This window comes from Myotis daubentonii, chromosome 2, assembly GCF_963259705.1.
Source record: "Myotis daubentonii chromosome 2, mMyoDau2.1, whole genome shotgun sequence".
Classification (NCBI taxonomy): Eukaryota; Metazoa; Chordata; class Mammalia; order Chiroptera; family Vespertilionidae; genus Myotis; species Myotis daubentonii.
Genome location: NC_081841.1, coordinates 122,890,020 through 122,913,752, shown reverse-complemented (window position 1 = coordinate 122,913,752; position 23,733 = coordinate 122,890,020). Strand labels below are relative to the sequence as shown.

Here is a 23,733-nt window from a genome sequence, read left to right as displayed (position 1 = left end):
TATTTATTTTAAAATTCAGGGTATAACTGCCCAATTTACAGTGTTCTATTCAAGTGCATGCATTGGTGAGGCATATAGCTAAGCAGGAGCTATGAGGGGGTGTGTCAGTTTATCTAACACAAGGAATACATTACAGATGTCAGAATTCTGAAGTGACCAATTTACAGAGGAGCTTTTGTGAAGGTAACACATAAATAGTCTAACAAATGTTAGTCAAGCCTATCTGAAATATGGGTTTGGAAAGGCTGGTGATAGAGTGAGAATATAATTACTTCACTTGGTTGAAAACAAATCATGTCATTAGTTTGGGGCACTTTCCTTTGTAAACACTTCAGCTGAAGGTCTGTAGAGGCAGCCAGATAGGCTAGCCACACTTTAGACACTCAGGTGTGGCTGTGTTCAGTTTAATGAGAACCATGTGTTCTTGTTACAATCAAAAGATCTGCTGACACTCATGCTTCAAATAGCATGTATGCTTCTCAGGGCTCTATTCAGCCAGACAGTTGTTGGGACGTTGATTCCCACATTTAAAATTTGTCTTTAGTCTGGACAAATTGTTCATGTTTTAATATTTCTCTAGATATTGTTTTTCACTATTTTATCTCTCTAACTTAAATCTTTGATTTATAGCTCAAACTCCAAATTGTTTTTAAGATGAGGTCAACCAAAATTCATTTGCCTTTTTTTTTGGTGCTATTTTAGAGCAGAAATTCAAATTAAAGTTATGTTTAAACATTAAGGTACTCAGGAGTAACTTAAAATCCATTAGGTTTAATGATTTCCTTGTGAAGACCAGGATAAAGAACACTTTCTTTTGACTCTAAGATATTTTCCCTGCTTTTTCAAAATATACTGAAATTTGATTGTTACATGTTGTGGGTGTGAAATGAAAAAAAAAAAAGCAGTCAACCATCTGAACTCTGAATTTCCTAAAAGAATCAATTCAGTGAGAAAGAAAAATATTTTAGCACAGTGGTTAGGAGCCTCGGTTTTGGAGTTAGACATGCCTGAGGTTGAAACCCTGCTCTTGCCACTAGTTAAAAAAAGAATGTGGATGAATGACTTAACCTATTCAAGTTTTACTTTCTTTATCTAGGAAACAGAGAATCCCTACTGCAATGAATTAAATGAGATAGTCTATGGCAATGATGGTGAACCTTTTGAGCTCGGTGTGTTAGCATTTTGAAAAACCCTAACTTAACTCTGGTGCCGTGTCATATATAGAAATTTTTTGATATTTGCAACCATAGTAAAACAAAGACTTATATTTTTGAAATTTATTTTATATATTTAAATGCCATTTAACAAAGAAAAATCAACCAAAAAAATGAGTTCGCGTGTCACCTCTGACACGCATGTCATAGGTTCGCCATCACTGGTCTATGGTGAACCTGCCTAAGAATGAATGCATCTGGAAATGTACCTGAAATAAAATGCCTTGGGAATGAACAAAATAGAAACATTTGATATGGACCCACAGACACTTTTCTGCATTCTTTTCATCTACTAATACCTGTGGAGTATTTGACTCTCATATGGAGTGGATTATTTGCACCTTGACAAACTTCTGAAAAATTACCATAAAGAATTAAGACCTTTTACTTCTTAATCCAAACCTCTGATAAAAACTAAAGCAAAATAAGATGATGAAACAAACAGACCTTGGCCTAGGTTTATAATAGACTTACTTAACCTTCAATGATTATGATAAATGGGATATTTAGAGAATAAATGTGATGGTCAGGCCTTTCATAATTTTGCTTAGGTTCACATAGTTTTTAATCTATGAATTCGAGACTCTTCTGTTGGTATAGCTATGGTCTTAGTAAGATGTAGACACCTACCTTTTTCCTTTGGAAGTTCACATCAAGTTTCATTGAGGCACACTTGTTCAATGTATTTAATCGTCTAAAAAGAAAGAAAAATGTGATGATTGCTACCACTAATGAACCTAAATTTTCTCTCCAGTTTGTTAATTCTCATTCATTGTCAGTGAAGTTGAAAGTGAAGAAACATCCATTATATCCCAGGAAGTACTGAACTAGCTGAAACTTGCTACACAAGAGTCCCATTTGCTCTCCAGCCTCCAGACCTGAGAGGACTCTGCCACAAAGACTATCAATCTCTGCCCCTCCCCCTCCCTAATGTAAACCTGGTCCTTTCCCTGCTTGTCTTTCGGCTGTGCTTGGAACCCATCCTCATCTTAGCCATACTTTCACCAGCCCTTCAATTTGTTTGCCACCTTGATCTTTTATCATGCTAGTCCCCAAATTTGGATCAACTCAACTGTCTGTTTTCTCTCTTGCTCTTGGGCTTCTGGATATAAATGAAAAAATAACTCAAACTACAGTGCTAAATTATACATGTTATGGAGTGAATTGTGTCCCCCTCAAACACATATGTTGAAGCCCTAACCTCCAGTGTGACTGTTTTTGCAGTAAGAAGTATTTAAGGTTAAATGAGGTCATAGGGTGTAACCCTGATCCAGTAAAATTATTGTTCTTATAGGAAGAGACACCAGAGAGCTCTCTTTCTCTCACTCACTCTACCATGTGAGGACACAATGAGAAGAAACAGTTTTAAAAGTTGTCTCCAAAGAGTGGTACATGAAAAATGACATGAAAGTTAATGTTTGACTCTTTAAACCATATGCATGTCTGTGAGCCAGGAAGAGAGAGTCCTTATCAGGAACCAAACCCTGCTGGTGCCTCCGTTGTAGATTTTCCAGCTTCCAAAACTGTGAGAAAATAAATGTCTACTGTTTAAGACACCCCATCTGTGGTGTTTTGTTATGGTAACATGTGCTAATACATACATTTATCCTCAGCTGGGTTCCCAAAATTGCTACCCAGCATTCTTTGTATTTTTTCCTCTGGTTGGCTCCCAATCTCTGATCGTAAAAACTATGCCAGTTTCTCAACAGATGACTTAGCTACCACTGCCAATGAGAAAATACAGCTTAATATAAGCTATTTGACATAAATTCTTCTAATAATCCTTTCCTTCACCATAAAAAAAATGTTCCTATTTTTTGTTGTTGGTAATCCTCACTCAAGGATATTTTTCCCATTGATTTTTAGACAGAGTGGAAGAGGGGGAAGGAGAGGGGGGAGAGAAAGAGAGAGAGAGAGAGAGAGAGAGAGAGAGAGAGAGAGAGAGAGAGAGAGAGAGATATGCCTCCCAAGACTGATGCCAGAGATTGAACCTGCAACCCATGTATGTGCCCTTGACCAGGAATCAAACCCATGACCCTTAGGTGTATGGCCAGTGCTCTAACCACTGAAAACACTGGCCAAGGCCCCATTATTTTTCAAAGCTAATCCTTTAACCTTGATTTTGATTTCAACATCCACCACTTCATATGGGACTTTGAAACAATACCTCATTTATTCCCTCTTACCTCAGCAAACTCTTCTCACTGCTTTTCTTCTCTTTAAGCTCATCCCTGTTTTGAGCAAACTGACTAACCAATTTGTTAGCTATGTAAATAACCATCATCAAGGAAACCGTCAGTTTTTCATTAATCTTATCTTTTAATCAAGCAGCTATACTAATTACCCCTCCTTATCCTATTCAGTTTCCTGAGAACAGTCTCAATTTTCATTCAGTTCAACCCACTGCAATCTAATTTCATAAAATCCTCTTTACAAATACCTTTATTATCTTGCTTTATTTGGTTACTTTTTTGAAAATCATAGTTATTGAATGCATATGGTTTAAAGAGTCAAACATTAACTTTCATGTCATTTTTCATGTACCACTCTTTGGAGACAACTTTTAAAACTGTTTCTTTCAGTGTTTACCTCAACAACATGCTTATATTGTTACTTTTGATTTTTCAGTTTAAGTCATTATCTATTCATTTTTTTCTATGAAAGAGGAGGATTTATTTTATTACTACCTATTCTGCCTGCTCACCTCCCCATACATTCACACCCTTTACTGTATCTCTTTTAACTATAGTTATGTCACAATTTCATAATTTTTGCTAAATCAATACTCAGTGTTTATTATGGCCATGTAAATGCTTTTCATATGTATATCGTACTCTGATTATTTTTTCTTTCAGTCTCAACTTTTCACTCTCCCAGGAGGTAATAATCATTTGTTTACTTGTTTTCATAGTTTTCTATGTACTTATCCCTAAATTCAAATCTCCCCAATTATCTAAATCTCTAAGTGTGTTAAAACATATCAGGTAGTCTATTAATTTAATTTCCCTGGAGACAGCTCTCTCAGAACCTTCTGACCTGTTCTAGTTTGAATTTGCAGGAGTTTTTTGTTGTTAATGTTGTTTATTTGTTTTCAGATCATGGACTAATCAAATTTCTCAGAACTCAGATTCTTTTTAACTTGTCCAATACTCTGAAGCTGAGTTACAAAAGAGGCCTGGTAATTTCAATATTTAGAATGTAGATAGACTATCACTTAAGCCCTTGTTTTTGAAAGAGATCCCACCTTCAATGATGCCTGATGTCCTCTAGTCTAGGGAACTTCTGTTTCAGCCTCTCCAGTGAATAAACATATAACCTTGATGGCGGGGGAGTAGTCACCCATATATAGATTTGGGAAATATATCTACTTTAAATAACACTTTTAGACAACCCTTTTATTTTTAGCCCACATTCAATCTCATTTCCCATTTTTGAACATTTTACGACTCTGAAGTACAAACTGATCTATTTTATTACTTCTTTCACTGACCATATAAAATTTTTTTCTTGGGCTTACTGGTACTCCATTTCATATTTCTGTTTTTCTCCTTTGAAAATTGTATTCTTGTGATCTTTCTGTATTAACAATTGCTTTTGTAAATGAATGTCTCCATAAATTAGCGGGAATTTAAAAGCAAGCAAATTCAGATGTTCAATCTCCCATCTTTGACAAATGACTTAATTTAGTATTCTCGTTATGAATAGATCTTAAGTTTTCAAGTCAGTAAGTTTTGGCAATTGTAACTATACTCAAACAAGGTAAGACTATTTCTTTACATCAGAAAATTATCTTGTGCTCCTTTACTGTCAATTCTCACCACCACCACACCCCCTCCCACCATCCCCAGAGTATCCTGTTTCTGATTTCTATTATCCATAGATTTGGTTTTGCCAATTCTTGGTCATCATATAAATGAATTGCACAGTGTGTTCTATTTGTGTCTGGCTTTTGTTCTCTTCAGTATAATGTTTTTGAGATTAATCCATGTTGTTCAGTATAATAGTAATCATCCTTTTTAGTTGCTCAGTAGTATGCCATGGTATGAAGATATACAATTGGTTTACCTATTCTCTTGCTGATGAACATTTGGACTGTTTCTAGTTTTGCCCAATAATTTTTAGTCATCAAATCCCAAAGCTTCTTTTTAGCAGTGGACACTAATTACCATTCACTGTCCCTTCAAACTCTCCTCATCTTTGACATTCAAGATGAGAAAATCTTTCCTCTCTCTAAACATTATCTCTTTCCTGTGACTAAGCAGTACTTGACCCTTAACTTATATATATTTTTAGAATTCATGGTTATGCTAAAATATCTTATCACATCTTTAAATAAATTACACTATTATCATGTTCAATTCTCTTTCTCAGGCTCAGACACCTCACCTGAGTCCCAGTGACATTTCTAGGTAGTCACTAATCTCATCCATTTGTGGAGTCTTGCTTGTCCTTCAAACTCAACTACCAAAACTGACCTCTAATTTCTTCAGAACCTGCTTCTCCTTTTTAATGTTTTGTCTTGATTAAAAGTATAACCAAGTAGGCCACTGAAACAGAAAAACAGAGTAATCTTAAGGTTTTTCTTTTTAAGACCTACATTTATTTTGATCACCAAGTCCTGTCAGTTATACCTCTGGATATTTTTAATATCTTGCTTCTTCTTTGGTCCTAATTCAGCCCCTTATCTTTTAATTGGTTTCACCACTACTTCAAATGCTTCACATTAAAACCTATTTTATTTCTCAACTTTTTATCATGTCATTTAGTTACTTAAAAAATATTTGATGATTCCCCTCATTTTCCACCTTCATCATCAAATATAATAAGCAACTCTGAATTAAAAGCAGACCATTTAGTCTGGACCTGTCTTCAGCACTTTCTTGACCTTTGCTCCTGTAACTGATAGTCTATCTTTTGGGCAGTTCCATATGTGCCTAACATCTACCCAAGAGTAAGTGTGGTATGTGAAGTAAATTTTGTATATATTTTCATTAGGAAGCTCTGATATATAAGAGCTTAAATAAAAAAAAATGTTGCTCATTTAGCAGCTCTGCAACAAGTTTGTTTAGGAAAGAAATGCCTATTATTTATAAAATTTACCTATCTAACAAACTTGTTCTTCTATTATGGCTTGGAAGTACAAACAAACCATTTTATTTTGTGCAAAAGGTTTTGATGTACTACATATACAAAAGACATCAAAGGGCTTATCCTGTATATAGCATAAGCTTGGATATACTTTATACTTTCTGACACACACAGGAGGTTTATTGTTTATTTATTTATATATTTTTATTGATTTCAGAGAGGAAGGGAGAGGGAGAGATAGAAACATCAATGATGACAGAGAATCACTGATTGGCTGTCTCCTGCATGCCCCCCACTGGGGATCGAACCTGAAACATGGGCATGGCCGACTGGGAATCAAACTGTGACCTTCTGGTTCATATGTCCACAGTCAACCACTGAAGCACACTGGCTGGGCAGGAAGTTTATTGTTTTTTAAAGCTAGAGACTAACTAGATTTTACTACCTAGGTTTGGGTCCTTTTATCACCCCCGAAGTCAGATATTTGCCTGCATCTTAACTTTTCTCCTCTACTTGGAGAAAATATTAGCAAACATATATTTCATAAAGGACTTGTTTTCAGAATATATAAAAAACCCAAATCCACACTATGTTATGCAACCTGATTTTTTAAATGGGCAAAATATTTAATAGACAGATATGAAAGAAGATATACAAATGACAAATGAAAAAAGATGCTCAACATCATTTGTCATAGGAGACATGAAAATTAAAGTAACAAGTCACCACTATATACACGAGGGTCCCTAAATTAAAAACACTGACAATACTAAGTTTTAGCAAGAATGCAGAATCACTGAAATTTCAAAAGGGTTAGGCTTAGCAATTTCCTATAACATTAAAACATATTCTTGGCATCTGACCAAGCAATGCTACTCTTAGTTCTTTATCCAAGATAAAATAAACCACACATTCAAAGACTTGTACTTGAATTTCATAGCAATGTTATTTATAAAATAGACAAAAGGGGAAATAACCCAAATGCCCATCAACTGCTAAATGGATATAAAAACTGTGGTGCATCCATACAATTAAATACTCAGTAATACAAATGCACTCAAATTACTGATATAAGCAACAACATGGGTTAATCTCAAAGGCATTATGCGAAGTGAAAGAAGCCAGACACAAAGAGAATGCGTACACGCTATGATTGCTTTTATACAAAATTTTAGAAAATATAGAATTGAAATGACAGTAAACAGTACAGTGGTTGTTAAATGCCAGTAACAGAAGGTATTTTTTAGGTAGTAGAAATGTTTTATATCAAGATTGTGTTATAGTTACATAACCATACATCTGATAAAACTGCTCAAATTGTATACTTTGAGTTGATGATTTTATTTGAATGTAAATTATACTTCAATTATGCTGAATAATAATGCAAGTGAGTTACATCAGTGGGAATGATGAAGTAAAGATCTCTGTCTGAAACTCTGCTTCTCCATAAAATCAATAAGAATATTGCAGAAATTATCAAAATAAGCTTAAACTTCATATTTTATTTGTTTGTTTATTTATTTATTTATTTATTATTTTTTAGAATATTCTTTTTATTGATTTCAGAGAGGAAGAGAGAGGGAAAGAGAGATAGAAAACAATAATGATTAGAGAGAATCATTAATTGGCTGCCTCCTGCATGCCCCCTACTGGGGATCAAGCCTGCAACCCAGGCATGTGTCCTTGACTGGAATCGAACATGAGACCCTTCAGTCTGCAGGCCAACACTCCATCCACTGAGCCAAACCATCTAGGGCTACATTTTATTTTTTAATTACACTTTACATTCAATATTATTTTGAATTAGTTTCAGGTGTAGAGTATAATGGTTACACAATCGTATATTTTACAAAGTGTTCCCGCTGATACTTCAAGTACTCACCTGGCACCAAACATAGTTATTACAATATTATTGACTGTATTCCCTATGCTCTACTTTACATCCCCATAACTATTTTGAAACAACCAATCTGTACTTCTTAATCCTTTCACCTCTTTTACCCAGTCCCCCAATTCCCATCTCCTCTCATAACCATCAGTCTGCTCTCTATGAGTATGTTTCAATTTTGTTTGTTTATTTTGTTCTTTGGATTTCACATTGCTGGTGGGAATGCATATTGGTGCAACCATTATGAAAAAGAGTATAGAGGGTTCTCAAAAAATTAAAAATGGAACCCAGCAATTCCACTGCTGGGAATATATCCAAAGAAACCCAAACACCAATTCAAAATGATATATGAACCCCTGTGTTCATTGCAGCATTATTTACAATAGCCAAGATATGGAAAAACCCAACTGCCCATCAATAGACAAGTGCATAAAAAGAACTGTGGTTTACACAATGAAATATTACCTGGTCATAAAATTGAATAAAACCTTACCGTTTGTGATAGTATGGAAAGACCTAGAGGGAATTATGCTAAGTAAAATAAGTCAGTCACAAAAAGACAAGTACAAAAATAAGCTTTTTAAGAGCTCTGGAAATTAATAAAGGCTTGCAGCAATCTAAGTACCATTGGAAAATGGTGAGTCTATGTAAGGACAGAGCTTTGTGGCATTTGAACTTGGCCTATTCAATTGTCCTTTTCCAAGGTATGCAGGAGCTTTGAAAAACAACAGTTAACAATCAGAGTAACTGTGCACATTGGCATCCTAGCAGCCACTGGAAAGGGCAGAATGGGTTTGATCTCTCCAAAAGCTCCATTATTAAAGAACTGTCATTATCTAAGCTGTCTGGCAATTCACTGAATGCCCTTATTCACAGGGCTTGTCTTTATTTAACTTGATTATGAGCTCATCACTGAGACTAGCTTATTCACAAAGGGTTTGTCAAAATCAATCAGCAGCAATTATTTAACATCACAGCTGCCTAAAATGGTGATAACAGTTGAGCCAAACAAGATGTGAATCAGAGGAATACTAGTAAAAGAAAAACCTCTGAAATGACATGTCTACAGGGGACTTAGAAAAGTTCTAACATGTTCTTAGGACTCTAGAAGGCCAAGTACATAGGAAGAACTGTATGCATACCCAGGAAAGACTTGCAAAAGTCCTAATTTATTATCTCTGTCTGACCTTGGTGATCTGCATAAGCAGAAAATAAATGCTAAGACAGAGCTACTAACTTCCTGCTGGAGTGTTGAAACCATAGCCCAATATGTACAGAACCCTTTGGCAAAGGCTGGGAGACATACTGCTTCAAGATGTTTGTGGAAATCTCTGGCCAGTTATTTGCTGACCACTAAGCTAACCAAGTAGAGACAACAAATAATTTAGACATTAGAGAATTAGTTGAAAAAAGGCACTAAATAAACAGCAACAACAAGAAGCCATGGGGTAGGGGAAGGGGAGGATATGATTTGAGAGTTTTGTTTAAAATATCCAGTTTTAAGAAAAATATTACAAAGGAATGAACTGATTCTAAAGTTTACATAGAGAGGCAAAAGACCCAGAATAGTTAACATTGAAGCAGAAGAACAATGTTGGAAGGTTTACACTACCCGACATTAAGACTTACTACAAAGCTACAGTAATCAAGACAGTGTAATATTGGCAGAAGAACAGACAAACAGATCAATGGAACAAAACTGAGAGCCAAGAAATAGATCCACACAAATACAGTCAACTGATTTGTTACAAAGGGACAAATGGAGAACAGGCAGTCTTTCAACAAACAATATTGAAACAATTGAACATCTCCATACCAAAAAAAAAAAAATCACCTAGACACACAGACCTTATACCCTTCCCCAGAATTAACTCAAAATGGATCATAAGCCTAATTTCAAACACAGAATAATGAAACTTGTAGAAGATAACATAGGAGAAAAATCTAGGTAACCTGAGGTGTGGTAGTATGACTTTTTAGATTCAACATAAAAGGCACACTCTGGAAAAGAAAAAAATTGATAAACTGGACTTCATTAAAATGAAATCTTCTGCTTTATGAAAGACATTGTCAAGTGTATGAAGAGACAACCCACAGATTTGGAGAAAATATTTGTGAAAAACATATCTGATAAAGAACTGTTATCTAAAATATTTAAAAAATAACCCTCTTAAAACTCAACAATAAGAAGACAAACAGCCCAATTAAAAAATAGGTAAAAGATCTGAACAGACCCCTGACCAAAGGAGATACACAGATGGCAAATAAACATATGAAAAGATGCTCAACATCATATGTGTTTAGAGAATTACAAATTAAAACTATGAGACCATGATTCACCTATTAGAATGACAAAATACTAAAACATCCACAACACCAAATGATGGCAAGGATGTGGAGTAACAGGAACTCTCATTCATTGTTGGTGGGAATACAAAATGGTATAGCCATCTTGGCAGACAGCGTGGCAGTTTCTTACTGCCAAACACACTCTTATCATAGGACTGAGCAATTGCATTCCTTGGTATTTACCCAAATGAGATGAAAACTTATGTCCACATAAAAACCTGCACAGAAATGTTAATAGCAGTTTTATTCATAATTGCAAAAACTTGGGAGGAACCAAGGTGTTCTTTAATAGGTGAATTAATAAACTGTGGTACATCTGGACAATGAAATATACTCAGCACTAAAAAAAAAAGTGTGAGCCATCAAGCCATAAAAAGACTTAGAGAAAACTTAAATGCACATTACTAATGGAAGGAAGCCAATATGAGAAGGCTACCTACAGAATAATTGCAACTACATGACATTCTGGAAGAGTCAAAACGACTGAGACAGTTAAAAAGATCAGTGCTTTCCCAGGGTTAGGAGGGAGGAAGGGTAAATAGTCAGAAAACAGAGGATGTTTAGGGCAGTGAAACTACTCTGTATGATACTATAATGATAAATACATCTGTCAAAACCCATAGGATGTACAAGACCAAGGGTGAACCCTAATGTAAACTATGATGTGTCCAATGTAGGTTCATCAATTGATGGTAGGAGATGCTATGTATGTGTAGGTCCAAGGGTATATAGTAACTCTTTGTATTTTTACATATATATACATATATATGTATATATGCATGTATATATGTATATATATGTATATATGTATATATATATGTGTGTGTATATATATATATATTTGTGTATATATATATGTAATATATTTAATATGTTTTTTTTATTTCAGAGAGGAAGGGAGAGGGAGAGTTAGAAACATCAATGATGAGAATCATTGTCAGCTGCCTTCTGCATGCCCCTTATAGGGGATTGAGCTTACAACCTGGGCATGTGCCCTGACTGGGGATCAAACTGTGACCTCCTGGTTCATAAGTTGATGGTCAATCACTGAGCGGGGCAGGAACTCTATTTTGTGCTCAAATTTGCTGTGAACCTAAAATGGCTCTAAAAATAAAATCTATCTTTTTAAAGATGTAGTCTTTTGTTTTATTCATTTAAAAATTGTTTTGGCCCTAACCAGTTCGGCTCAGTGGATAGAGCTTCGGCCTGCGGACTGAAGGATCCTAGGTTCGATTCCGGTCCAGAGCATGTACCTTGGTTGTGGGCACATCCCCAGTAGGGGGTGTGCAGGAGGCAGCTGATTGATGTTTCTCTCTCATCAATGTTTTGAACTCTCTATCCCTCTCCCTTGCTCTCTGTAAAAAAAAAATCAATAAAATATATTTTAAAAAAATTATTTTCGTTTTGGACTTTGAAATTCCTGATGTAAAGTGATCTGCATTTCCTTCACTTTTAATCTACTTGCTCATTCATTCTCAATCCTATCTACAAAATCATCCTCATTGAATATATCTTAGAAATCCTAGGTACAATTTCAAATATCATACACACAACCATTTAACTCTTCCTTCCACAATGTATATCTATATGAAATCATCATGTTGTACACTTAAAATATTTCACAATTTTATATCAGCTCTGGAGAGCTGATATAAAACAGCTGATTTGTTAAGATGGAAAAAAAAAAAGAGAGAGAGAGAGAAAACACCCTTACGGTGGTCTGAAGCTAGGTAGACATTCCCAGCATGGTTTAGCCTTGGCCTATGATTTCTCCTGTAAAAGGTAATATAAACAACTAGGGGCCTGGTGCACAAAATTTGTACACAGGTGCAGTCCTTAGGCCTGGCTGGCAATCAAAGCACGAGTGTCAGAGAGAAACCAAGATGGCGGCAGAGGTAAACACCAGAGTTTGCTGCCTCGAACAACCACTTCAAAAATACAACTAAAAGACAAAACGGACATCATCCAGCACCACAGGAAGGCTGGCTGAGTGGAAATTCTACAATTAGAAGGAAAGAGAAAAGCATACCAAGACTCAGAGGAGGTGCAGTACGGAAGTAAAATATTGAGGTGCAGAGGTGCATGCGGAGCAGGTAGCGGCTGAAGGTGCGGTTGTCATTTTCAATCGGGAGGGAGTCTCAGGCTCTGAGCTCCAGTTCCAGATGAGTCTCTAGGGACCCAGACTCATACGGCAGAAGCGGGACTGTCTGGCATCGGTCGAAACTCGAGGACGGCTTTCTTTCCGAGGGGCTTGCAGCAATTACCGGGACACTGAGAAGCAGAGCCTCTGAGGGCTGGACTGAGAGCAGCCATAACTGCTAGCCCCGCCCTATTGATCCTGTGGGACCCGCCCCGCCCAAGCCCTGCAGGGAGGCTTTTGCGGGATAGCCTGAGGCAAAGGCTAGATTAGCACCTCCCTAGAGATCCAGGAGCCAGGAAACCCAGAGGTCAGAGTGGGACCATCCAGTTTTCAGCTCCGTGGAACCATAAAGGACACACTCAGGGGGCAGACTCAGTGAGCACCAAAGCCCCATTGAAGCAAGTCTTGCCCCAGAGGGGTGTCTCCAGCACAGACGTTCTCCCACTGCAGACACAGCTGATTCTCACAGCCAATTGGCCTGGAGGTAAATTCCTCCCAGTGATAACTACAACAATCAAGGCTTAACTACAACAAGACTGTGCATAAAGACCACAAGGGGGTGCACAAAGAGTGTCCTCCTCAGGTAATTGGGGAGGCTGAACCACTGGGACCTAGAGGACACTCAGCACAGAAAACCACTTTATCAACACAGGGAAGCATAAAAAATGCGGAGACAAAGAAAAAGGACACAAATGACAGAAATGGAGGAAAGCAAACTACTGGATATAGAGTTCAAAACCACACTTTTAAGGTTTTTCAAGAATTTTCTAGAAACTGTCGATAAACTTAATGAGATCTAAAAGAAATCTAATGAGACCCTCGAGGTTGTGATAAAGGACCAACTAGAAATTAAGCATACACTGACTGAAATAAAGAATATTATACAGACTCCCAACAGCAGACTAGAGGATTGCAAGAATCAAGTCAATGATTTGAAATATGAAGCAAAAAACACCCAACCAGAAAAGCAAAATGAAAAAAGAATCCAAAAATATGAAGATAGTGTAAGGAGCCTCTGGGGCAGCTTCAAGCGTACCAACATCTGAATTACAGGGGTGCCAGAAGAAAAGAGAGAGCAATGCTAAATAGTTGCCAAAATGCAGATTGGCTTCATTCACAGCAGAATTTCACAGTGGTTTTGATAAAATGTTTTGAATACTTGTGTTATGTGACATGAAAACCTATTTGGAGAAATAATGACAGAAAACTTCCCCTACCTGGTCAAAGAAATAGACTTACAAGTCCAGGAAGCGCAGAGAACCTCAAACAAAAGGAATCCAAAGAGGACCACACAAAGACACATCATCATTAAAATGCCAAGAGCAAAACACAAAGAGAGAATCTTAAAAGCAGCAAGAGAAAGACAGTGAGTTACCTACAAGGGAGTACCCATATGACTGTCAGCTGATTTTTCAATAGAAACTTTGCAGGCCAGAAGGGAGTGGTAAGAAATATTCAAAGTGATGAATGCCAAGAACCTACAACCCAGATTACTTTATCCAGCAAAGCTATCATTCAGAATTGAAGGTCAGATAAAGAGCTTCACAGATAAGGAAAAGCTAAAGGAGTTCATCACCACCAAACCAGTATTATATGAAATGCTGAAAGGTATCCTTTAAGAAGAGGAAGAAGAAGAAAAAGGTAAAGATACAAATTATGAACAACAAATACAAATCTATCAACAAGTGAATCTGAAAATCAAGTGAATAATCTGATGAACAGAATGAACTGGTGATTATAATAGAATCAGGGGCATAGAAAGGGAGTGGACTGGCTATTCTTGGGGGCGGAAAGGGGTGAGGGGGATGTCGGAAGAGACTGGACAAAAATCGTGCACGTATGGATGAGGACAGTGGATGGGGAGTGAGGGAGGAGGGTGGGGTGGAAAGTGGGTGGAGGGGAGTCATTGGGGGAAAAAAGAGGAACAAATGTAATAATCTGAACAATAAAGATTTAATTAAAAAAAAAAAAGCACGAGTGTCTGGTGTGGAAGGGCAGGTCCCAGCTGCTTCTGGGCCCCCAATCCACCCCCCCCCCCCGCCCGCGCCTGAGTCACGGTGCCCAAGTCCCCACATGGAGATGTGGTAAGCAGGGCCAGATGCTGCATGCCAGGGTGCAGCATGGGCCTCTGGGCCACCCAGCAGCACCACACAAAAGCCGGGAAGGCAGCGCACTCTATCCGGATGGCCTCACAGACTGGCTCCTGCATGAACCCATGGCGAGCCCGGATGGCCCCTGCAGTGCTGGTGGCTGTGGCCCAGCTCACTCAAAAGAGGCAGCACGGGTACAAAGCGGGCTCCTCTTGGGCACCCAGCACCTGAGCATGGGGGGCTTCCCTAGTGCACAAGCCCTGGTGTCCCTGGGGAGGGTAGCAGGAGGAGTGAGAGTGAGCTCAGTGGACACCTTGCATTCTCACCACACCTCTTTCCCCATCACCCCTGCCCCCAGGTAGCCGGCAAGAGGTTGTAGTGCATCGCTGATGCCCGCCATGTTCCGCGCTGCCCCCTGGTGGTCAGCACATGTCATAGCGAGCAGTTGAACTCCCGGTCTCCCGGTCAAACGACTGCCCAAGGGGACAATTTGCATATTAGGCTTATATTACATAGAACTGCTTGACTCTATAAGGATATGAAATGGAAGAAACATATCCTGGAGAGATGTAAATGCCTCTTTATGGATTAGATGGCTCAGGTAAAAAAAACATGTCACATAACACAAGTATTCAAAATATTTTATCAAAACCACTGTGAAATTCTGCTGTGAATGAAGCCAATCTGCATTTTGGCAAATATTTAGCATTGTTATTTATTTACCTCTAACTTAATGATCCTATATAATAAAGAGCTAATATGCTAATTAGGCCAAACAGCAGAACAACTGTCTACATGACATTCTGGACCACTTTCTGGACAAAGCCGTGGTTGTAAGGGCTGGCTGAGGGAGCTGGGGCTGTGAGGTCTGAGCCCCTTGCATGAATTTCATGCATTGGGCCTCTAGTCTATCTAATAAAGAGGGAATATGCTAATTGACCCTCACACCATCACAAAGATGGCAGCACCCACAACCAATAAGGAGGGAATATGCTAATTGACTGCCCCACCCTCAAAGGTGGCGGCACCTACAGCCAATAAGGAGGGAATATTCTAATTGACTGCCATGCCCTCAAAGATGGCGGCACCCACAGCCACAAAATGGCGGCACCCAATCCCCTCAGTCTTGCTGGGGCGGCAGGCCTGTGTGGCCTGCCTCCAGAGTCTCCCAATCTCCTAAGTCCCCCAGCCACCCAGGGTTGGTCCAAGGCACAGGCAAGCCTTGGATGTCAGCTGCCCAGCCGCCCAGGGCTGCCTGAGGCTCAGTTAACCAGGACCGGCCGAGGCTTGCGCTGCCAGCAGTGGCAGCAGCAGCGGTGTGACTGGGCGTCACCTTCCCCTGATTGTCGGGTTGCCTCCTGCCCCTGAGGGTTCCCGAACTGTGAGGAGGGCAGGCTGGGCTGAGGGACCCCCCTCCAGTGCATGAATTTTCATGCACCGGGCCACTAGTAAGTAATATAAAGCCCTTGAGATAATTTGAGTGGTCTCACACTAGTTGCCTGGAAAGCTATTGAATGAATAACAATTTTGATTATAAAATGTATTTTATTTGTTGGCATGAATATGTATTCCATTGGATTAGAGCCTCTTTTGAGGCAGAAACCATAATTTATTTTTCTAATCCACATAAAGCCTAGCAAGAAATTTTATACATGACTAGAGCCCCGGTGCACAAAATTCATGCATGGGTGGGGTCCCTCAGCCTGGCAGGCGATCTGGGCCAACCAGGGCCAGGCTGATCAGGGCCCGAAGGCCCCAGCGGGGTTGGGAGAGGAGGTGATGGTGGGTAGGCCGGGTGTGAAAGGAACAGATGCCAGATGCCGATGCTGCCCTTGGTGCCCCGCCACCCCACAGTTCCCTGCCTCCCCCCGCCCTTCCCACAGTGCTACACCACCACTGGGGGCCTGCTGGCCAGGAGAAGGATGGGGGAGGACCAGGGGAGGTTTTGATCCTCAGGTTGGAATGTGAAGGAGGCAGCCAATCAATGATTATCATCACTGATGTTTCTATCTATTTCCTGCTCTGAAATCAATTAAATACATATTTTTAAAATGCAAGATTTTTAGAGGAAGAAAGGTAGAGCAAGGGAGCTATTGACAGTGGGGCATTTGAGATCTTGCTCACATTTCAGATAGGATAACATAAGGTGGTCCTCAGGGGGTGACAGGTAAGGAGTGGCAGTGGGTGGAGCAGGGCACTGCGGGCTGAGGAATGGGCTGTAATGACTGGGAATGTCTGTGACAGTGACACTGAACGTCTGTTGGGGCCATCGCTGGGATCATTCATCCCCAAGAGGTTTTGATTCTGCATGGGAGGAGAAAAACGGAGATTAGCAGGCCTTTCTTAGCCTAGAAGGTGACACAGGCAGCAGGAGTGGGCTGCCCAGCTTTCCTACAAATGTAAACATGCAGTGTAACTGCATATGGACTTCAGTCACACAGTTAAATCAATGCCCAGCCAGCGCTGGTGGCTGTGTCCTGCTACTCTGGCTGTGCTGGGGTACTATTGGCTAGGGAAGGCCGAAGCCACGCCCCCAAGCACACATAGTATGTGAAGGGGTGGGCAGGAAGCCAAAAGCTGGAAGTCAGAACTGAGGTGGCCAGGCAGCTCTGTGTTCGACACGGAGCTGAACCGGGAGCAGCTGTCAGTGCAACCGACTTTGGAGTTGGAGGGGCTGCACTTCCTGCACATCACTGGTGAGTCCCTGTGAGACCATGGTGTGCCAGCGGGGCCAGTTGGGACCTGGGGAGGCCTTTCCCTCCTGAAGCCATTCTTCCCAGGGTGGCAGCATTGGCTGCTTTTTTCCCCCCCAATTTATTTTTTTACTAGGGGCCCGGTGCATGAAATTCGTGCACTGGGTGTGTGTGGGGGGGAGTGTCCCTCAGCCCAGCCTTCCCCCTCTCACATACTGGGAGCCCTCAGGTGTTGACCCCCATCACCCTCCAATCACAGGATCGGCCCCTTGCCCAGGCCTGACGCCTCTGGCTGAGGCGTCCAGCCCGGGCAGTGGGGACCCGCAGCTACAGCGGCCCCGCGATCGTGGGCTTCGCTTTAGGCCCAGGCAAGGGACCCCTAGCTCCCGGGACTGCCAGCTTCGACCGTGCCCAGCTCCCATCGCTGGCTCCACCCCTACTTCCTGCTATCACTGGCCAGGGCGGAAAAGGCACCTGATTCTCCGATCATGGCTGGGGGGCAGGGCAAAGGCGGCCCCAGGGCCGCCTTTGCCCTGCCCCCCAGCTCTTAGCTCTCCCCTGGGTTTCCGATCACTGTCAGTGGCAGGGGGCTTCTTCCTGCTTTCCCTTTGGCCTCCCTGCATTGTGCCTACATATGCAAATTAACCGCCATCTTGTTGGCAGTTAACTGCCAATCTTAGTTGGCAGTTAATTTGCATATAGCCCTGATTAGCCAATGAAAAGGGTAGCTCGTACGCCAATTACCATTTTTCTCTTTTATTAGTGTTGATTGGAAAGCAAGCTCTGGGCTTGCTGTTCCTGGGATCCCTAGGACATAGCATGCACCTCCAGGCCTCACTGTGTCCCCCTTCCCCTCCTCCTGCATTGAGCGTCTGGCCCCTGGTGGTCATAGTGACTGGTCCACCGGTCATTCTGGTCATTACACTGTTATGGTTGCTGGGCTTTTATTATATAGGATAGTCATAGTAGGTTCTTCTTTCTTAACTGAACATACTTTGTCTATATCAGTGGTTGACTTTAAGTAGTCACAGTAGAACTTGTATGGTCTCCCCACTGAATATGCCAGGCTGAGAACATCTAATTTGCATCCCTAATGCCCAGCATAGGCACTGGGTCAGAGAGAATCTACTCAGTCAATGTTTGCTAAGAGCTTGGCAGACTTCAGGGACCATTTGGTCTGATTATTTTACTTTCAGATGAGGAGAATAAGGCTCCTAGAGGAACACTTGCTCAAGGGAGCCACACATGAGTTAGACTTCTTCCTGACAGTGATTTCTCTGTCCCCACATCCCCAAGAATTTTATAGAGGCCTGGAAAATGAAAGCATATGTCATGGATCTCTCACAGGCTATTCAACAAGTGGATTTTCTCTTTCCTTTTTTCCATGGGAAGAGAAAATCCATGGCACATGATAAAGACATGTACTCTACACTTTGAGCAAACTGGATTTATGCGTTAACATAAGCAAAGTAGTTTGACCTTTTCAGAAGAAATGTTCACAATGATACTGCTACTAGAACCTGTTGATTTCCACGTTATCTTCAGAATCCTTGAGAAAAACTAATGCATTAGTAAAGGAGAAATAGTCAGAAGTCTCATTTTAAGAATGAAACTTGAGATTCTAACAGAAAAGTCAATAAGAAGAAAGGAAACTGAAATTCTTTCATCTAACCATGTGTGCTATGTCCCAGGAACAGGCTAGGTGCTGCGGATGCAGAGGTGAGCAAGATGTGGTCCTGCCATTGAGGATCTCACAGTTCTGTGTAAAATATAAAAATAATGAATAACAGAAGAAGTAACTTATTTCCTGAGTGCATAAAGACAAAACCTCCCACAGGAGGTAATATTTGAGCAAAGCTATGGAAGACTAAGAGAAATTTGCTGCACAGGCTAGAAAAGTTATAGGCAATACAAACAGGCATTACATAGCATGCTTTAGCCTGGGAAATACAAATACATGAGTGGGTTTGTCTGGAGGGATAGACAAAGGTTAGATCAAGAAGGAACAAAATGAAGATGTTTGGAGCAATCTGTGGCAATGAGGAGCTATTGAAGGATATTAGAAAGGAGATGTAGGAAGTCAACAGAAACTGAAAGTGGCGTCTTAAAAGCTGTAGAATAGGCATGATTAATAGGAGGGGGTAGTTGGTTAGTTGTATCAAATATTTAAGAGTAAGGGATAGAAAACCTAAACTATGCCTTTGGATTTAGTAGTTAGCGAGGGCAGTTTCACAGAAGTCTGAGTGAAGAGGGCTGAGAAACAAGTGGACTCTGAGAAAGAAAGTGAAGACACATTGTGAGCACAGAGGATTCTGCTAAGAAGGAGAAAGATTTAGGATATCTTGATGAGAACATAAATAATTTACAACCACACAATATTCTTTAACATGTAAAAGCAGTGAAATGATTTGTGAACTTATAGGTCATTTTCTTTCATGCTCCAGTTCAACTGAATGAACATTTACCGAATTCCTGCTAGGCACAAGCCACAAAGCACCCAGCACTCAGGATATACCATTCAATAAAATGCAGTCCCTACTACTGAGTACTTAGAAACTGGTGGAAAGTCTTGGCATCCCCAGCTAAGTACACCCTGAGTGAGGTGGTGGTCCTGGAGCACATAGGAGAGACAACCCAAGAGAGGATGGCCGGAAGGGCCAGGAACCAGGGGCCCAATGAAAAAGGAAAGGCTGGGGATTTGTGAGCATAGTGTGTGCCAAGAGTTTGTCTAGATGACCTGTAGGCTAGTCTGGGCCGTGTCTGAAAGGAGTTTTCCACTTACCCTGTCACAGAGGCTGGGAGAACAGAAGGGCCCTGCCCTTCAGATGTATAGGAAAGCAACAGAACCCTTCCCTTTCACATAGTTTAGATTCATGTTTTACTTTTAAACCGCTAGACTTTAGATTGCTCATGATGTCTCCCATGCTGATTTAATGGCCAGTTTCCTGTGATGTTTCTAATATTCCTGTCAAAGGCATGAGAGGAATACCAAGCAAAGGTACTGAGTTCATTTCTAACGTGCCATTCTGCTTAAAGCCACAGGCTTGAAATGCCAAGGGACCTGTGTGCTTAGGAGTGTTCTGTGTGTGGTCCTACAGAAGTTCAGAAACAAAGTCACTGGAGACTGAAAGCTATCGCAGCAGCTCTGGCAGAGCTCAGGGCCTGGGAAAGGTCTCCCCACTGCCCTGGAGTTTACAAAAGAGATTCTGCAGAGCAGAGTGGAAAGCCATGCCACAGACAACTCTGGTATGTACTCAGTGAGGGTTGGGCCTTTCAAAAATCACCGGCCAGCCAACAGGAGGGCTTTATTATATCTGAGAGGAAAAAAGAATGCAATCAGAAGTCCACAAGTGGCTGTCATTGTGCCACTGCACACCCAGCGAAGGCCTTACCTCTGCTCTACTAAGCGTTTTGCTCTGGCTGTTCTCCTACCGAGGGCTGCAGCAAAAATGCTGACTTCTCTTCCAGCACATACACTCACTTCTCTTCCAGCACATACACTCACAATCGAGTGTCCCTGGATACTAGCTGAAGTGAGGAAGAAAAGAGATTAAGCATAAAAAGATCTAGCTATGCTTAGAAAATGAAGTACGTGTATATTGTTTGCAGAGAAGAAGATGTATGTGTAGAATTGTGTGATTGGCATAAGAGAATACTTTAAAAATATATATTTCTTTATCGATTTCAGAGAGGGAGAGAGAGATAGAAACATCAATAATGAGAGAGAATCATTGATTGGCTACCTCCTGCATGCCCCCCCACTGGGATCGAGCCCGCCACCCAGGTATGTGCCCTTGTCTGGAATCGAACCTGGGACCCTTCAGTCCAAAGGCCGACACTCTATTCATTGAGCCAAACCAGCTAGGGTGAGAATACATTTTTTAATTTTGATATAATTAACATATAACATTGTATAAGTTTAAGGTGTACAACATAATGATTTGATATATGCATATTTTGCAAAATAATTACCACAATAAGTTTAGTAAATTTCCATTGCCATATCGTTACAATTCTTTTCTTATGATGAGAACTAGTGGCCCAGTACACAAAATTTGTGCATGGCAGAGGGGTGTCCCTCAGCACGGTCTGCACCTTCTCCAATCCGAGATCCCTCGGTGGATGCCTGCGGGATCGGGCCTAAACCGGCAGTCGGACATCCCTCTCACAATCTGGGACTGCTGGCTTCTAACCACTCACCTGCCTGCCTGCCTGATTGCCCCTAACTGCTCCCCTGCCAGCCTGATTGATGCATAATTGCTCCCTTGCAGATCTGATTGCCCCCAACTGCCCTCCCCTGCTGGTATGATTGCCCCCAAGGTTATTATTAGTATAGATAATATACACATTTAAATGTACAGATGTATCAGGCCAACAGGGAGGGCCTATCGTGCAAGAGTAGGCCTTCCTTCCCCCAGCTGCCAACACCAGCTTCTCTCTGGCACCCGGGAGGATCTCCCCTCACCGCCCTGGCTTTATCCAGAAGGATGTCTGGTCTAATTAGCATATTATGCTTTTATTATTATAGATATATAAAATCTCAGGGCATTTGCTTGAAATTTCTTGAAGCAAACAATAGAAATCAATTGCAAAGTTCTGAGAATCCTAGAACGTCCCAACTATGATGCCGTTGCATTGCTAGGTCAAAGTCCTTGACCTGTCCAAACTGCAGTTTCCATTCTGCATTACCTGTACTACTTCCTCACCTTTGCTTGTTTCAGAATGGCAGCTTGCCGATAATTGTCAAGGTCTCCTAGAAAGTGCCTAGACTGGAGCAGCATCCACTTTCCTTTGAAGATGCACACATACCATTTTGTCTCATTTCCAGCTCCTTCTTTCACCATCTAGTATTTTTGGGGATGGTTGTCCACTGCCACATGCCCATCTTTCAGAGCTGAACAGAAGCTTTCTACCCAGACAATTGTGGATTCAGACCCTGAGTCTACCTCTCCTTATCTGGAAAATAAAGTTTAAGAAAAGCACACATTTATTTTATAATGTTCTAATGATAGGGATAAAGTGTCTAATGTGTGAATTATGCTTAAAGGTGATGGATCAGTACAATAGCAAATTGCTTATCCTTTTGGGAGAGTCTCGTTTTCAGGGAGTCGGGCCCTGTAAGGGGGCATCACCCTAGTTTCCTATGCAAATTGTCCCCCCTGTCCTGGGGCAGGAGGCAGTGGCCCTCTAACCTGGAACTGACCTCTGCCGGCCGGCGCCTCTAATCTGCGTCCTGGAAGGAGCAAGCCTGCGGCACATGAGCCAGTGAGTGAAAGCAGCGCCACCCATAGGTGGCAGGCGCAGCTGAAGCCTGCCGTTCCCCACCTCTCTTTCCTTGGAATTCCTCCAGGGGAGGCGGGCAAGCTGTGTGCAGCCACGATGCTCCTCTTTGCACGTTCATTCCCCAAATAGGGGCTCCCATTGCCCACCGCCTGCGCCCCTACGTGGGCTGGGCACTCCATCTGCACACAGCGCCCCGCTGCGGCACCCAAACTGGATGTAACATCCCCATCCCGCTCCCGTCCTTGCCTGTCGCCTCCTAGGCCAGGGCGGGACTGGAGGACTCCGGTGGGCAGCTGCTCATGCTGCCCACTCTTGCTGGGGTGACCCAGGATGCCAAGCCTTCTCACCTGCTCTCCGGCTGACCGTGGCTCCAGCAGACACTGCCATCTTTGTCGCATCAATTTGCATATTCCCTCCTTATTGGCTGTGGGTGCCACCATCTTCATCATGAAGTGATGGTTAATTTGCATATTACTCTTTCATTAGATAGAATTTTTTAGGATCTCTCTAAGCAACTTTCAAATGTACAATACAGTACTGTTAACTATAGTCACCATGCTGTGAATTACACCTCCAGAAAATAATTTTAAATGTTATATGTTCTTAAGGTCAAGATTTCAAGGAGGAGTGTAAACTCAATCTGCAAACCAATAAAGTGATCAAGAATTTAAAAAAAAATGTCCAGGTTGTCTTGAGCTCCTTTAGATTGTACAATTTCAGACAAATTTTCAATTCATATATGTCCATATTGGAAAAATCACATGAGGTGTCCTTAGCTTTTTAACTCTTCACAATTGCATCTAATCCAGATAATCTAGTGAGAACAAGTTCAAGTTGAAACAAGTGTCACCACTAGATATTTTTGAGAAAAGTTAAAAAACTGAAAGAAAAACAAAAACAGCCCAGAGGTAACTGGATGGCCTGGAACACTCATTCCTCAGCACTGTGGGCACCCTTACCTATCTGCCCAATAGATGTGGGTCCCCAT

General features: G+C 41.1%; 1 protein-coding gene across 5 annotated transcripts in view; it reads right to left on the bottom strand.

Annotated features, from left to right (window-relative positions):
• The window catches only part of STARD13 (StAR related lipid transfer domain containing 13), a 312,838-nt gene that overhangs the window by 50,902 nt on the left and 238,203 nt on the right, over positions 1–23,733 (bottom strand). For all 5 annotated transcript variants that reach the window (XM_059684434.1, XM_059684436.1, XM_059684433.1 and 2 more), the window contains exon 4: positions 1,845–1,908. In XM_059684434.1, the coding sequence (XP_059540417.1) occupies positions 1,845–1,908 (64 nt within the window). The remainder of the gene's footprint in view (positions 1–1,844; positions 1,909–23,733) is intronic.